The sequence below is a fragment of the Aegilops tauschii genome, chromosome 7 (genome assembly GCF_002575655.3).
Source record: "Aegilops tauschii subsp. strangulata cultivar AL8/78 chromosome 7, Aet v6.0, whole genome shotgun sequence".
In the NCBI taxonomy this organism is placed as follows: domain Eukaryota; kingdom Viridiplantae; phylum Streptophyta; class Magnoliopsida; order Poales; family Poaceae; genus Aegilops; species Aegilops tauschii.
Genome location: NC_053041.3, coordinates 468,280,017 through 468,296,559, shown reverse-complemented (window position 1 = coordinate 468,296,559; position 16,543 = coordinate 468,280,017). Strand labels below are relative to the sequence as shown.

Sequence of the window (16,543 nt, the reverse complement as noted above, 5' to 3'; positions counted from 1 at the left end):
TTAGACGTTCTCTTTCCTACACTTGTTGGCCTTTATGTTATACTCCCGTGTAAAGAAATATAAGAGCGTTTACAGAAAAAGTACAAATGAGCGATTGCGTAGTTTCTGTAGCGCCTGATGCTATTAGCGTTGAAGATATAGATGGTAACACAAACGTTAAGCTAATATTTTAGTTTTTATTTTCCTCTAGCGCCCAGCTTATGAGCATTAGTTATGCCCTAAACGGTTCCCAAAAAACCGTTTCAGAAAAACCAACACTAAGCTGCTAAATGGGCCGGCCCACTCCATCGCAAGCTCTCTTGTCTCTGTGCGTTTGCTGACAACTTGACGCAGTGAGCGTCGTATAGGAAATACGGGATCAGAAACCCTAATGCAGCGAAGTGGACTGCCAAATACTCCACTCCGGCCCACGGAGCAGCCGAAAAGAGCACCGCTCTCACTCTGCGAGAGGGCCATCGTTCTGCCAGCGGCTTGTTGGTTGCTCTTCCTCTTCCTCCGCCGCCGCCGGAATGGCACTGCCAAACATGGCCGGCGACACGCTCAGGGTAGCCGACCTCCCGGGCCGCGGCCGCGCGCTCCTCGCCGCCCGCGACATCCTCGAGGGCGAGGTGCTCCTGTCGGAGTCGCCCATCCTCCTCTACCCGTCCTCGCTCGCCTCCCTCTCCTCCTACTGCTCCGCCTGCTTCCGCTCGCTCCCACCACCGCCGCACACCCCCTGCCCTTCCTGCCGCGCCGCCGCCTTCTGCTCCCCTGCCTGCTCCGCCGCCTCCCACCCGCGCCTCCTCTGCGCCGCGCTCTCCAGCGGCCTCGCCGCCGCCCCCGAGGCGCACCAGGAGCCCCTGCTCTTCCTCCTCTCGGCCTACTCGCTCCAGGAGCCCTCCCTCAGCGCCATCCTCTCTCTCTCCTCGGCTCCGCAAGGTCCCTCCCCGAGCCAGCAGCAGGACGCCGCGAGCCTCCACGCCGCGGTGGCGTCGGTGGCGCCGCCGCACATGCTGCCCGCGGGCTTCTCTCCGGACCTGACGGCGGCCCTCCTCTCCAAGGACCGGACCAACAGCTTCTCCATCCTGGAGCCGTACCGCCCCGACGTGCCGCTGGAGCTCCGCAAGGCGCGGTGCTGCGCGGTGTACCCTCGCGCGTCACTGCTCAACCACGACTGCCTGCCCAATGCTTGCCACTTCGATTACGCCGACAGGCCGGGTCCGGGGAACACGGACATCGTCGTGCGCGCTCTCCATGGCATAACAGAGGGGAAAGAGGTTTGCATCAGCTATTTCGCAGCCAATTGGAGGTATGCTGACCGGCAATGCAGGCTGCTGGAGGATTATGGGTTCCGGTGTGAATGTGATCGGTGTCAGATTGAGAGCAAGTGGAAGTTTGATGACGATAATGATGCCGGTGATGGGGATGACACCATGGAAGAGGAGCATGGCAAGGAGGATGCTGAAGATGGTGGTGATGAGGGGATGGAGCAGGAGGAAGGGAGTGACGGCGACGAAGACGATTTCCCGCATGCCTTCTTCTTTGTGAGGTATCTGTGTGATCGGGAGGACTGCTATGGCATGCTTGCGCCGTTGCCACCCTTACCGAACGGTGAGCTGTCCCATGTATTTGAGTGCAATGCCTGTGGGCAACTGAAGAAGGAAGAAGACGAGGATGAGGCTGATACTGATGCTGGTGATTGCAGCATGGACCAGTAGGATGTTTGCTGCTGTTTTTTTGGGTAAGTGTTCGCAGCACTGAGTATTCACCACTTACACTTCTATCTGCTGCATTGGTGATACTGCTTCCTGAATGTTCCGAATTCATATCCTAAGTAGTATCTTAGTCAGCTCAAGATAAAACATTTGGGTGAGCTGTAGTGCAGGAAATGAATGATTTGATTAGGCCAGTGTAGTATGCAATTGACAACAACCTTAACCGGTGTTAATTTCCATTTGTTTTTGTTTTTCGTAGTTTAATGTGTGAAATTTTTATTTTGGTATCTTTGATTTCTCTGGTTAAAGCCAAAAGAACAGGTGAAATGTCAAGCCACACACTACTTGACTAGCAAAGCTTACCATTTGGAAGTATGTTACTTTGTAAGAGAAACACAGAAATCTTGCTGAATTTTATTATGTTCGACTTGGTTTCTTGACTTGAAGAGAGACACAGAAAGCTGACCCAGTTAAAATTTGTGCTTCATTATATATTACTCCCTCTGTATCAAAATATAAGACGCCTTTTGACATTATGACAGTGTCAAAAAAGGTCTTATATTTTAATATGGAGGAGTTTGCAGTGAGTACGAGCATCGAATTTGAAAGAACATGTAGGCAATGAGTAGACATTATATTTGGGTTTCCTCTCGGTTTCTATACTTTCAAAACATACACATAAATGTTCTAGTGATTAAATTAAATTAGCAGAAAGTCACGGGAACATATGTAGGCTTCCTATTGCGGTTAATGGTTATATTTGTGATAACTGTAGTGGGCACTACATTGGTAGCAGATAGTTTGGGAGTTATTTGCTTGTATGTGTTCGTTTGTCTTTGATGATCTAACATGCAAATTGTTGTCGCAGAGCACTTGGTGATGAAATGGATACACTGGTTGGCATTCTCCGTACTTTGGGGGCTGTTTGCCTTAAAGGACTGGTCCAGTGCGCCTGAACTCAGGAATATGTATGTTGTGCTACATGATTTCGTTCACTGAATGTGATTTGTAGGCAGCCTTGCTTGGATCTGTACAATTTTCAGTATGCCTGTATCTTTCTTGGCGATGTGAACGGTGAACCTGCGGTGTTAGAAACTGATGGTGCAAGTAGCAAGTCTACTTGTCAGAGTGTGAATTATGCCTCCTTTATTCATCTTGCCCTTTGACCTGCATCATTGGCTAGCTGTTCGTTGTAGTTATAAAAATCGACATTGCAATTATTGTGTTTTATTTGGTTATCAGAGAGATCAAACTTCCTGAGCGTGGTGCATTTTTTGTGTTCTCAGCATATGAATGGGCTTAGCCACCTCCTGTATATATCCAGGAGAGTAGATATGGCGGCCGGTGTGCTGGAGAAGTTTGGTTTGCTCTTACTAAGAAACAACATTCGCTGTCAAGGTATGCTTTGTTTGCCTGGCTGCTGGTGTTTGAAACCAGACCTCCTGGTTTTTTTATAGTAGTTGTACGATTCAGGTTTCGGTTGTCGGCGAGACTGAAACCGAGCACCCATTTTTGGAGATTTGTGAAATTAGTGTACGATTCAGATGGATCAACAACATTGCAACATCATGTTAACTGCACCCAGTTCACTACAAGTATCATGAAATTATTCGATCTGTGAATAATTCAGTCAGCACAGCCAACAAGGTGAATAACACCAAGAGAATATGGCATTGAATAAGGCCACTAGATGCATCTCACATGTATATATCTATCTGAGTCATACGAATGGAAACAAAACAACGCACACATGACACACGAGAAAATCGTGCTCTGGGACTAGTACTCAGCACGTCAACCGCACACAAAAAAGAAGCAAAATGCACTCTACATGCGGCGCCTGATCGTGCCGGTGGAACAACATGGGACGAAGTCGATCAGAAGCAGGCGTCGAGGAGGCAGCAGCAGCACAGCGCCGCGCAGCTGCAACAACACAAGAGGAAGACGATCATTATCAGCTCGTTAATTGCAACTGAGGCTACCTACGGAGACGAGTGAGAATTCAGAACTAGGGAGAGAGAAATTATACCATCCTTTCAAGAAGCCATCGCCGCCGTGGCCGTGTCCGCCGCGGCTGGTGGTGTCGGCGCCAGCGCCGGCGGGAGGGTACTGCTGGTCCTGCGGGTAGGTGGACGGCGGTGGCGCGACGTAGGCCTGCTGCTGCTGGCCCGGCGGAGGGTAAGCTGCTGCAGTGCCCGGCGGTGGGTAGCCTGCGTAACCGGAATAAAACAGAACAATAAACTCAGAATTCAAGAACCAAACATGGTCGCTCCTCACTGGCGATTCCTACGAACCGTAGCGAAAGATGACTACACACAAGGAAATTGGAATTGGTACGTACCCTGCTGGTAGCTCATGGTCGGGTTGCTGGAAGAGCTAGCAAAGACTCCGCAGAACGATGCTCTGTTCCTCTGAGTTCTGACGCAACTAACAGATACCAATCAAGATCAGGAGAGGAGGAAGGAGGAACTAGCTAGGACTGGACAGAACGGGATGGAGTGGAAACAGCGTCATCGAGCGTCTACTTATAGGGAGATGCACGCGCGCATGCGGCATCCGGTGAGTTGCTTAGACGCGTCGATCGCCGCCGTCTTGACACGGAGACTGGTTGACGGTTTCCTTAGATTAAAGGAAGAAATCCACGCGGCAATGGCTGCAACGTCGCTCTCGTCGGTGGGTGGCCAAAGGTGACGGTTCCGCCCTTCCTTCCTCCCTTGCCGTGCTTATCTGCGGCGAACCTTCGTCGTCGACGAGGGCCGGCGTGCTGACTGCTGACTGGGTTGGCATTGGTCAACTGCATCGAAGTACTGCTAGAGGAAATGCCACGCGGGGACGAAACATCGGGTGCATGCCACGACGACAATTCTCTCCTACGCTTCCTACACGGGAGGATGGTGCGATCCTAACGGGGATTCGAATACCCTTTGGCTCCCGCATGTATATACACTTTATATAAGTTTTTTTTTAAATAAATAAATAAAAAGTCAAAATAGTTCAAAAGTATTTTTAGATTAAACTTGACTTACTTGCGCACTAGCATATAAATTTTCAAAAAAAAAAACCAACGTTGACTTCATATAAAGAAGTCAAAGAGGATTCTTTTTTGCGGAACTTTTCTCAGGTCAAGTTTATTTCAAAAATATTTTCAGGAATTTTTGACTTTTTGTTGAATTGCTAATTTTCTTTCATATAGGGTACATTTGTATCCAGGAACCAAATTCCAATCCTAACGTATGAAATGTTGTTTCTGTTCACGGCTATGAAACAGAGTGATTGTGAAGTGTCATTGCGGCGTTTTAACTTCATAGACTAGTTTTCTTGAACGTCGGCATTTCTTCAACAAAAGCAAGCGGCTTTCGTTGAATGCTACCAGGAGGAGTCGCCACCCAGCACCAAGAGAGGACCTCGTGCCAGATTTGTCGCCAAAAAGGGCAGCCCACAAGCAGGTGTTGCATAGTCTTGGGTACTTGGTTGCAAAGCACACAACTTGGCACATGCGGTAGTCCACGTCAGAGCAACTTGTCGGCTGTCCAACACCGGTGTTGGAGAGCGAGCCAGACGAAGATCTTCGTTCTCAATGGCGCCCAAGACTTACAATTGAGCTGCCATCAATATGCCGTGGTGGAGCCGAAAAGCATCGCCGAGTAGCAGGAGGCAACAGAGTGGCGGTCATCTTCCATGAGGGTTGGTCAGGTTCATTTGATAACTGAGGAAACTAAAGACTCGTCCATAACTCGATGTATTAGACAGTGGCCTCCATTGAGAGAGAGAGAGCCATGCATGTCTTGCACCCAAGATCACCCGTAGATGCCCTCGGTAGCCGTGCGTCGCTTCCATTGTCTCTTTGGAATCATAGAAAACACCGCCGGCACGATCTCCGTGATCGAATGCCATAGTAACCAGTGATGTTCTCAAAACAGGCATGAGCGGTCGTCTCCCACATGCCATGTTGTACAAGCTTGAAAGATGGCACGGATATCGTTGTCGTGGTTGAAAGGGAGGTGGTGCCAAGGGAGGGAAGGGTCTGGCTTCTGGAGCGAAAGCCAACGGTTGCAAAGAGCGACACCCATTCATTGTAGATCATGAATTCCCAACCCACCGAGACCCAAAGGGCAGCAAACTCGCTGCCAGTTCACACGGCATTGCCCGCCATAAGCAACCTTGCTGCCGCACCATAGTACGAGTATTATGCTGGGGTCTAGTAACAATTAACAAACAAGCTAACGAATTATAAGACCGGAGGGCATGAACATTTTTATGACGACCTCACCCCTCCACCTTGTTAGAGCTTATGGTTAAGGAGGGTTTCCCTGACCATGGATGACGGTCTAGTCTCTTTGGATAGGGCCCTCTTCAACTTACGTAGTTTTAATAAATATCGGTGTCGCCAAGATGACCTCTTTCATGAACACCCTCATATAGTGCCTTCATTAAGACTAGAAACATTCATGTCAACTTCATATTTGTTAGGAATTATACATGAAGATTGCAAATGACGAATAATCCATCTATGCTCTTAAAGCTTGACATCAAGAATACCTTTGACTCTGTCAAGTGGCAGTATTGTTAGACCTCGTGCAGAAGCAAGGCTTCCCCTCATATTTCTAGAATTGGGTCGCTGCTCTGTGGCGCACCTCAGCCTCCAAGATTCTCCTCGATGGGGCACCTGGATACCCCATTCCACGCGGAAGAGGACTCTGGCAAGGGGGTCCTTTGTTGCCTCTCCTCTTTGTCCTTAACATGGACCCTCTTCAGTAGATTCTTGATGTTGTGACCACAAATAGAGATTTACAAAGGTTGAGAGAGAGGGGGCATACCTCCGTACTTCGCTATATCCAGATGTGTTGCCATTTTATGGCCTTCTTAAAGGAGGACGTGGACATCACTTACTTCCATTTTGTAAAGACCGAGGACATCATGGGACTAGTCACAAATGTGGAAAAGAGCTTGGGAGCACCCATCAGATGTATAGACATTGGCCTAGATGATCAGTGGCGGCGCCAGGCCCCCAGCAGGTTGGGCCGCGGCCTGGGGCGTGGCCTCCAAACTCTACCTGGACTGTAGCATTCATGCCACCATTTGGCGTTATATCATGCTATAGGCTTAAGGTGATTTTGCCTATTCCAATATATGAAGAACAAAGCACCTCTGAGGTTGATCACTGACAATGTTCTTGTGGCATACGAGTGTGTTCATGCCATAAGTACTAGGAAGTGCAAGAAACCTCTGTGTGTAGGTAAGTTGGATATGATGAAGACATATGACAGGGTAGAATGGATTTTTGGAACTGATGTCGGCACAATTTGGGTTTGCTTAGGGTTGGATCTCAATGATCATGAGATGTGTTACATCTAAAAAATATTTAGTGAAGATAAATGAGGGCTGCACTAGGAGTTTTGTTCCATACCGAGGTCTCTCACAGGGTGAGCCACTCTCCCCTATCTATTTTTGTTTTATATTGAAGGCTTTTTCAGTCTGTTGAGGAAAAGCGCAAAGCGACAAAACTATAAAGGGAATCAATATTGGGAGCACCGGCCCCCATGTTACTCACCTGCTTTTTGCAGACAACAAGGTTGTTTTCTTGGAAGATTCCCGATATAACTTGGACGCCCTAAGGGACATCTTAGGAAAATATGAGGATGCTTCTGGGTAGAAAGTTAATCTCCAAAAGTCATCAATTTTCTTTGGTAAGGGTTGCAAGGAGGAGAGAGCCGTGGTGGTTTGGGCGTCTAGACATCCATATGACGCAATATTTTGGCATGGCAGGCAATGGTTGCAATCCAAACAGCCCCGTAGTTATCAGAGATCACAATGGCGCCTTCAAAGTCGCCGCTTGCCATTTATTTTGTCATTCCTTTGATCCAGAGATGACCGAGATTCCAGAAAGTGGTAGTGCAGCTCGAGTTCCATGGTACCCCCATGAACAGTAAAATAAAAATAGTTAAAATTCAAAAAATCTTGAAATTTTGTGACATTGTTTATGACCAAAAAAACTGAAGTGCTTGCAAACTTTGGTGCCTATATGACGTCTGACGAGCTCAAAAAAAAGGTTCTGCTCAGCAGTGCACACAAGTTTGAGCACCAATAGTTTTTTATTTTCTGTACAGGCTCCTAGAATGTTATTTGGCCACAAAAATTTGCTAGAAATTACAACATTTGGTCACAATCACTCTTACAAAGTTTCAGATTTTTTGGATCTTTTTAATTTTTAAATTTTACTGTGCATGAGAGTACCATGGAGCTCGAGCTCTGAAAAGTGAAAACCCACACTTCAGAAATGCTGGCATGTCGGAGAGCTATCGAGGTGGCGACAGAGATGGATTTCTGAAGAATCCACGTCGAGCTGGACTGCAAGTCCGTTGTAGGTATGCTCAATAATCAAGAGAGAAATCTCTCTGCCGCAGGGCCGGTGATAGAAGAAATTAAAGGTATGCTGCGTGCTTATGAAGACTGGAAGGTTTCTTGGGTGAGAAGGACAGCAAATGTTGCCGCTCATAGGTTAGCTAAAGTACACGTGGGTGATGAACTTTGCAAGGTGGTTAAATGTGCCACCGGATTGTACTTTATTTTGGAGGTGGTCTCCGACGAGATTCCTGAATTTCATTTAAAAAGGCCATCAGATCAATCTCACATGTCTATCTATCACACACAGGAACTTGTTAATTTTTTTTTATCACACACAAGAAATCTTGTTCTGCCTCTCAAAAAAAAAAATCCTGTTCTGGGACTAGTACTCAACACATGAACCACGTTTAAAAAAGAAGCAAAATAAGTATGACGATACTCTATAATCTACAGTATATGCCACGTCTGATCGTGCCGGTCGAAAAACATGGGACGAAGTGGATCAGAAGCAGGCGTCGAGGAGGCAGCAGCAGCAGAGCGCCGCGCAGCTGCAACAACACAAGAAGCAGACGATCAGTATCAGTTCGTCAGAAATGAGGCTACGGACACGAGGGAGAATTCAGAACAGGGGAGAGAGAAAAATTACCATCCTTTCAAGAAGCCATCGCCGCCGGTTCCGTGTCCGCCGCGGCTGGTGGTGTCGGCGCCGGCAGGAGGGTACTGCTGATCCTGCTGGTACATAGCCGGCGGCGGCGCGACGTAGGCCTGCTGCTGGTGGCCCGGCGGAGGGTACGCTGCTGCAGTGCCCGGCGGCGGGTAGCCTGCGTAACCGGAAGAAACAAAAAGATCACTCAGAATTCATGAACCAAAAATGCTCGCTGGTGATTTCTACTGGTAGCTTGGTACGTACCCTGCTGGTAGCTCATGATCGAGTCGCAGGAAGAGCTAGCAAAAACTCTGCAGAACAATGCTCTGTTGATCCTCTGAGTTCTGACGGGATGAACGGATACAAATCAAGAACGATAGAGGATGAGGAGGACGTCAGCTAGGATTGGACAGAACGGGATGGAGTGGAAACTGCATCAATCGAGCGTCTACTTATAAAGAGATGCACATACGTACGCGGCATCCGGTCGGTTTGCTTAGACGCGTCGTCTTGCCTGCTTGAGACAGTCAGACAGACACTGGTCGACGGATCCCTTAAACTGAGTCCACGCGTCGATGGCGAGGCGTCGCTCTCGTGGGTCGGTGGCTTGGCTGCAGCCTGCAGGTGACGGTTCCGTCTTTTTTTTGAAACAGAGGCAAAAGCTTTGCCTTTTTCATTAATTAAGTTAATTGATGGAAAATCGGACGAAAACCGATACATCGAGGGTCAAAATTCATAAGACTCAAAACCAACGGAGATACCACAGATGGCACACAAGAACAAGCCATCCCGCGAAACCACAAGCCGACTACTCCAAAAAGACGGCCACCGGAGAAACAAGCACGTGCTAGCGACAAACATCCTGCATGGTTATCCCCAAGGGGCCACTGATCCGCTGGTTGACCTTCTTGATCTTCTTTGCATTGACCAGGCGACACAAACCTTGAATGATTGGAGTCAGACCTGTGAGCAGGTCGGCGAAGTCATGCAAAGTGCCCTCGCTCTCAGTCGCCAAGGCACATCCCTCAGCAACATCCCTCACTTCCCCCGCGGCAGAAATGGCCACGCTCAGTGGCCATGCTTCCCTCGACACCTTCGCCCGCGGCAGAAATGGCCACGCTACGGTTCCGTCCTCCCTTCCTTCCTTCCTCGCCGGGCTTATCTGCGGCGAACCTTCGTCGTCGACGAGGGCCGGCGTGCATCCGTAGCTGGTCAACTGCATCCAGAGCAGAGGAGATGCCACGTATGGGCGAATCGGCGCAGCCACGACGGAGGAGTACGTGGAGTACGTATAGTTCCTATCCAGCCATGCGTAGCGGCAACGCCAAGACATGCAGGGCTAAAGATGGCACTGCCACAGCACTCACCTAGCTGACTGCCACTCTCTGCAACTGAACCCCAGCGCGTGCGCATGTTATTAGCAAGAGGAACATCATTCGATTAATCCATCATCTAATTACTTGCCAGAGATTAACAGGCATGGATAATTGCAGAGGCTTGGTCCATGGAAGAAGAAGAAGAAGAAGATGGTGCATGCAGAAAGTAAGTACACCTTGATGATTATTCAGAACACCAATGCCAAGACATGCATAATTGCTGCCTTCTTGTGTACATAACTATACAAGCATCATTCTGCTCATCTAGTGCTCTGTGAGCGAAGGAAAGATTTGGTAGAGGTCATGATGCAGAAAGTGAAAAGATCCTGTAACTTTGTTCGGAGCTTTGTCCAAAGGTTGAAAACACACACATACAGACAGAAAGCAAGATCGACAAGTAGAATCCGAGACGAGAGACTGTTAAGGGCATCTTCGAGGCGGACTCACAAACCTCCCGTAACTGTCCGGACAGCGGATAGCGGATGTCATTCAACGCCGACTGGCCGTGGAGTGGTCCGGACGCGATTTCTCTCGCAAGCCAGTGATGGAGGTTTGCGGGAGTCGGAACCGCTCTATGCGGCCAGCCATAGACTAGTGTAGTGTATCCGCGTCGTGGGAGTGGAGCTCTGCGCGACCGTACGTGCACATAGTTTTAACTTTTTAGTCAAATATATATCCAAAATGTAACCGTTTGTGTCTGGTTTGTATGAAATTTGTCATGTTTGTATGAAATCCGGCCGAGTCTGCATGTAATCCTGCTCGAATTTCGTCCGGTTGATTTGAGTTGTTGTGAAAATGTATGCGGCTAACGTTGGATGGCCGCCTCCCGCATCCATGTCCGCGGACAGGGATGCGGTTTTTTTTGTAGGTTATCGTTGGAGATGCCCTAACGGTAGATCATTCTCGTGAGTTCTTCTCCACTTCCCAGCGTGTTGTGGAAAGGAGAAAGGAGGGAAGAACAAGTGAAAAAGGGATGAGAGCTGTTGTTTAACTTGCGTAAGCCATGTTCACATGAGAATATGCTTTGGTAGTGTTTCTGACCCAAGCCATCAAATTACAGAAGAACAATACATCTGGTTTGCTACATTTGATCTCGAATCCTAGTTGTGCAGGGTGGTTGGTACAGTAGTTTGGAAGTAGAAAAACCAAAAACACACAGTTGCTACATTCTGAAACCGCGTAGCACCCCACGTCCAAGTTTGTGCTGAATTATTCTTCAGTCCTGCAATGTACAGAATAATACCCCTCCGTATCGAAATTGCAGAGATGCACTTTGTTACAATTCGAACCATTGAGCAACAAATCGGTAGAGATAACATAGCATGGCCGAACATTTCTTTGCACAAAGTTTCTCTGTGTAAATCGCAATCGCTGACACTGAAACACACCAGATCCACCTTACACGTGTACAACTGACAAACTACGGCCGTATATCTAAAGGAAGATCACCAAATATACACCAAAAATTGGTTTTTCACCTGTGTCATGAGCTATGACACCATCATTACCCACTAAACCACCCCAAAAGCCTTAAAACATTTCCTTCCTTACCCCCTCCTCCCGCCGCACTGAGCCGGCGGCCGGCGCCGGCCCCTGCCGCCCTTGGCCGGGCACGCGGCCACCACGGTTGGCGGCGGCGCAACACAGTTCCAGTGTGCACATACCGCTGCGCTCGACGGCACGCCGCGCACGCTGATGCCGGTCAGGAAGTTGTCTTGAAGGAAGAGCACCCGCATGCGCCCGCCCTCCGCCGCCGCCACAATCTCCGCCGGCACCGCGCCAGCAAACTTGTTCCCGTTCAGGTACACTGCGGCCGCGCTCGCCAGCTCCGCCGGCACCCGCCCGGATAGCGCGTTGTGGCTGAGGTCCACCGTGGCGCCCGAAGGCAACCACCCCGCCGGCCGGAGCTCGCCAGAGAAGGCATTCTTGCGCAGCTGCAGGTACCCAATCCGGAACGAGAAGACTTCTCCGGGCACCTCGCCGGAGAACCAGTTCCCGCCGAGGTCAAGAAACGACAGCCTCGTCAGTCTGCGAAGGACGCCGCCCACGCGGCCGGAGAGCCTGTTCCCAGCGAGACTGAGGTACACGACCGTCATCGGGAGCGGCGGTACGCCGCCGGATAGGCGATTGTTCCTAAGGTCGAGGTGGACCAGCGGCGAACTCACTGTCTTGGGGATCTCGCCGGAGAGGGAGTTGTGGGAGAGGACGAGCGTTCGGAGACTCCTGATTTGGAGCAGCGACGAGGGTATCTTGCCGGAGAAGGAGTTCTTGCTGAGATCGACCGTCCGAAGAGCAGGGGAGAATGCTCCGGGGAGGTTGCCGGAGATGAGGTTCCCAGACAGAGCGAGGAAGCGGAGCGACGGGAGCGCCGCGACGGCGGAGGATAACCCCCCGGATACGCGGCCGGGGACGAGCGAGAGCGAGCTAAGCGCGGAGAGACGCGCGAGCGCGGCAGAGGGGAATGCGCCCGAGAGGCCCGGCGCGCCGGCTCGCGGGTCCCCGAGGGCCAGCGTGACGACCCGGCCATCGCCGGAGCAGGAGACCCCCGCGAAGCCGCAGGGGTCGCCGGTGAAGTCCCACGAAGCGAAGAAGCCGGAGCCCGGCAGGTCGGAGAGCGCGCGCCGGACGGCCTGCAGCGCCAGGTAGTCCACCGGATGCAGCGTCGCTGCCGCCGGCTGTACCGCAACCGCGAGAAGGGCGGCGGCGAGGAGCAGGAACACGGCAGGGCGCCGCGTCATGCGCGCGGCCATTGGGCTCTCGAGGCGAGGTCGCGAGGCGGTGGTGTATCAGCAAGGAGAGCGAGGTAGTAGCTCAGTGAATCGCATTGTTCAGCGCGGCGTTGGGTGGTGTGAGCTGGTCGGGGAAGAACGCGCTGGGGATGGGGCTCTGCCTTTGATAACCTTGCGTGTGGTGTGGTGTGGTGGTTCCCACCCGACTGCATCCTGTCGCTCACGGACAAGTGGGACACCCGGCTCGGTGGCCCCAATTGCCAGAGGTTAATTTTGGGAGTGCGCTGCGCTTTGAAAGCCGTGCAGATGGAGGCAGGGGCGCAGAGCCATGGACGTCAATGGTGAGGAGTGAATAGCAAGAGAACAACCATATTTTAATTCGGGTCCTGGTCCTGATGATTGTCCAGCTTCCCTGGGGAGAAGAGAGGCAAAAGCCAAAAGGTGAGAGGATGCCATTTATTTTCAGGAAGGAGAAAAGCGAGAGGATTTGGCACAGCATCTGGGACAAGCATCTATCTCCACTGCGCTTGTTTGGTTGTGGTTTGTTTGTTCCTAATGATGGGTTGGAACAAGAGAGACAAAAAGTGCATTACTTGTCCCTGCTTTACTCTAATGTCCCAGCATCAGGTTAAGTAGAATAACCATGGCTCTTGGTTCACCACCTTTCTCATCTCCGTTCCCTAGATAGCATGGCCTGCTGCTAACTTAGCTAGCTTCCAGTGCAGTGAACTCCAAGTGTGCATGACATGATACTAAGTCCATAGGTGCTATGACAAATCACAAAGACTGAAGCCATACAGGTGCGTGAATGCAACCCCCACCGTCACATGTAATCCATCCAAATACAGAGATCAACACTACTACAATACATAATCCAACTCTAAAGCGTACAATTTATAAATGTGAACACACAGACAGACTGTAAGTGCAGCTGCATGGTTCAGCCTTGATCTATGGCTGTTACTACTAAGTTTGCCCGATCTCGACGCGGCTGCAGGTACATTGTTGTTTCTTTTTTGCTTCGTTCGGCCATGCAGGCCGGGGACATGGTGCATAAATACTTGTCGCAAGAGGTGTCAATTTACTACTCCTACAACGGCCAGCAGGTTAGCTGAAGAGCTCCTGCATCGAGGACGCCTCGCTGGGTAGTGTACAAAAACTGTACGTATGCTGCTGGATTTCAGTTTTCATGTAGGCAGCTCCAGATCGCGCACGACACTAGTGTTGTATCTCAGGTCTGGTCTGTACAAAATCAGTAGTGCATTGGTGCGTGCATGCCTCTGAGCCGGCCACTGCTGCATTGCATGCTCCCTTTAGTGAGCTCCGTGAATGTGTCGGTAAGGTTGACTTGGTAGCTCGCCCCTGCGTCCCTCCTTGGGCGACTCGGGCGGCTCCAAAGTCCAAACCTTATACCAGTGTTCAAACATAATAAAAATTACATCGAGATACCGATACCATCGAACGATCACAAGCAGGTGTTTGATAATGTCGCGGCTCCAAAGTCCGGATGCAGTTGTTGGTCTGCTCCCCGCCGTCCACCATCTCTCCGGCAGTGCAGTGGCGGATGAACCTAACGGCCATCAGCACCAACCGAAGCCGCGTGCTTGATGTGCGCATGCGTGAGTTGATCCAGCTGTGTTGTGCGTGCTTGATGTGTGTGTGCGCGCGCGCGCTCTTCTAGATTGTTGCTTACATATTCTAGAGAGGGACGTTGATCTTGACTTGTTAGCCTAGCGCTCAATTTGTTGCTGCTGCTACACTAATTCCAGCCTTGATTATATTCTGTCAAAGCAACTGTACAGGAGGAAGACCAATCAATGGAATTTCTTGTCATGTGGTTGATGCACTCATGAATCTGTGTGATTCTTTGTCTTCTATGTATCTCTTCTTTTTTTTTTACCATCCAATGGATTTTTAGGCTCCTGAAGCCGTGAGCATGTATCATGTACGTGTATATTTACCGGTCTGAAACTTGTTGCTATGTGTGTCTGATCATTGATGTATTTTGACTTGGTTGTGTATTTTTATTCTGAAAGAATGCTCTGCTAAATGGGCGGAGGTGGGTTGCAAGGGATGAGCATTTTTTTCCCAATTTGTCACTGACATTTATCACAGAAGGATCTGCGTGGTCGAAATAGGAGCGAGTTGATGTCATCATAGCCAACTTAAAAGGATATTGGGATGATAGATGATCATGATACACATCCTAACCAAAAGGTGCTTACTGTGGTACAAGAGTTGCCTCTGGGTGGCACCAAAGTTGCTTGAGAAAAAAAAGTCCATCAAAACATACGCATATGGGATCTAGTTTTGAAAAGCTCATCGTCAGAAACGTAATGTTGAAAACGGATCTTATTTTGATGCTCGGTTTAAAAATTATGACCTTTTGAAAATTTTAAACCCACAAAATAATTACACATGGGACAAGATCTTGACTTTTTTATGGTGAATTTTTGAACCATAGCATTAAGACAAAAAAATTTCTTTTTTGGCTGTGTGCTCGGGAACGCTCGAGAGCACATGTGTGCTCCCTAGTCGCCTCCATAAATGCGAATCATTTTCTCAAAAAAAAAAAAACACTACCAAATTCATTGATCTAACAAAATTCATTAACCAGACCTCGCAAACATAAGGAGTTAAGGACAACCCAGGAGGAGATGTGAATGGGAGATGTCCTTTGGCGCCCGACAGCACAAGACGCACGCCGGCGGGTGCTGGAGCTACCGGCGCGCCAGCCGGTCTTGGATGGATTTTGCGGCGGGTCTATCTTCGGCTTTGTTTGTATGGTGTGCACGCCTAGCTCTGAACACCCCTGGATTTTATTTTACTTTATTTTTTCTTTGACGGGGAGAGCACCCCTGTGATGTTGGTGTGGGAGTAAACTAAAGATCAATCGAGGTTTCACGTACATGCGCCCTGGTGATGCGCTTACCTTGTCTGCGGCTGCCGCGCCCGTGATTTTTATTCATGGCCGGTCAGGCCTGGTATGTACTGGAGTAAAACTGAAATGCATGCCCCAACCTCATTTTTGGCCGATGCAATTGAATGTGTCTGCAGTAGCCAGGACTGTACGTACGTACGTACGTACGTGAGGTGGCTCCATGATCAGGCCATGGCGAACCAAACGCAACCAGAACCAGAGCGATGCATTCATGGCGGCGTCTGCTGATGCTGATCGGCGAGATACTTGCTTATGGACAACGCTAGCTTTCATGGTCCCAAGCATGCAGGTTATACGTACGTTTTCGGACACTTTACATGTTTGTAAGCCGATCGATCGAGCTCGTCACTGCTCCTCGCCCAAAAGATAAATCGAGGTGACTGTAGAACGCACTGACTGGCAGTACTAGGATCGAGGGTGGATGTACATATCGACGAGATATTTATCCATTCTACATGGAGGAACTGCCCATCATAAAGACGCTGCTCTTCTATGTGAGATCTATTTTTTCTGTATATTATTGGCCGGCCATTGATCTTTGTTAAGATTTTTTCGGAAAGGGAGAGGCACATTTCTCTAGCTTGGTATCTTTGGCATTTTTCGTAACATTTGATGAATGTTTGATAGCACCCACGGACAAAACCGCATATCACAAGGCCGGTGAAACGAGAGCAACTAGTTGACGAGCGCTTCTTCGGGAGCCACACAACGATCAACGTCACTTGATGCGCTCTCAGCCGCCCGCCAAGTGTCTGACGCTCCCTCCGGATTTTGTATTTTTTTCGTGCCCGTTTTCGGCTTTCTAAACGGTT

General features: G+C 49.7%; 4 protein-coding genes across 4 annotated transcripts; 1 reads left to right on the top strand and 3 right to left on the bottom strand.

Annotated features, from left to right (window-relative positions):
• Nucleotides 1-411: 411 nt before the first annotated feature.
• On the top strand, nucleotides 412-2,843 carry LOC109741969 (histone-lysine N-methyltransferase ASHR2). The gene is made up of 2 exons (XM_020301058.4): nucleotides 412-1,720; nucleotides 2,563-2,843. The coding sequence occupies exon 1, from the start codon at nucleotides 510-512 to the stop codon at nucleotides 1,695-1,697; it is 1,188 nt and encodes a 395-aa protein (XP_020156647.1). The 5' UTR covers nucleotides 412-509; the 3' UTR covers nucleotides 1,698-1,720; nucleotides 2,563-2,843.
• A 396-nt stretch (nucleotides 2,844-3,239) lies between these two features.
• On the bottom strand, nucleotides 3,240-4,309 carry LOC109741966 (uncharacterized). The gene is made up of 3 exons (XM_020301056.4): nucleotides 4,036-4,309; nucleotides 3,724-3,904; nucleotides 3,240-3,617 (listed from the first exon to the last, which is right to left on the bottom strand). Exons 1-3 carry the CDS (start codon nucleotides 4,049-4,051, stop codon nucleotides 3,572-3,574), a joined length of 243 nt encoding a protein of 80 aa, XP_020156645.1. The 5' UTR covers nucleotides 4,052-4,309; the 3' UTR covers nucleotides 3,240-3,571.
• A 3,947-nt stretch (nucleotides 4,310-8,256) lies between these two features.
• LOC109741965 (uncharacterized) lies at nucleotides 8,257-9,123 on the bottom strand. Its single transcript, XM_020301055.2, has 3 exons — nucleotides 8,950-9,123; nucleotides 8,686-8,860; nucleotides 8,257-8,587 (listed from the first exon to the last, which is right to left on the bottom strand). Exons 1-3 carry the CDS (start codon nucleotides 8,963-8,965, stop codon nucleotides 8,542-8,544), a joined length of 237 nt encoding a protein of 78 aa, XP_020156644.1. The 5' UTR covers nucleotides 8,966-9,123; the 3' UTR covers nucleotides 8,257-8,541.
• Nucleotides 9,124-11,379: 2,256 nt separating this feature from the next.
• Nucleotides 11,380-12,941, bottom strand: LOC109741972 (uncharacterized). Its single transcript, XM_020301060.4, has one exon. It carries the CDS (start codon nucleotides 12,809-12,811, stop codon nucleotides 11,609-11,611), a length of 1,203 nt encoding a protein of 400 aa, XP_020156649.1. The 5' UTR covers nucleotides 12,812-12,941; the 3' UTR covers nucleotides 11,380-11,608.
• Nucleotides 12,942-16,543: the final 3,602 nt, after the last annotated feature.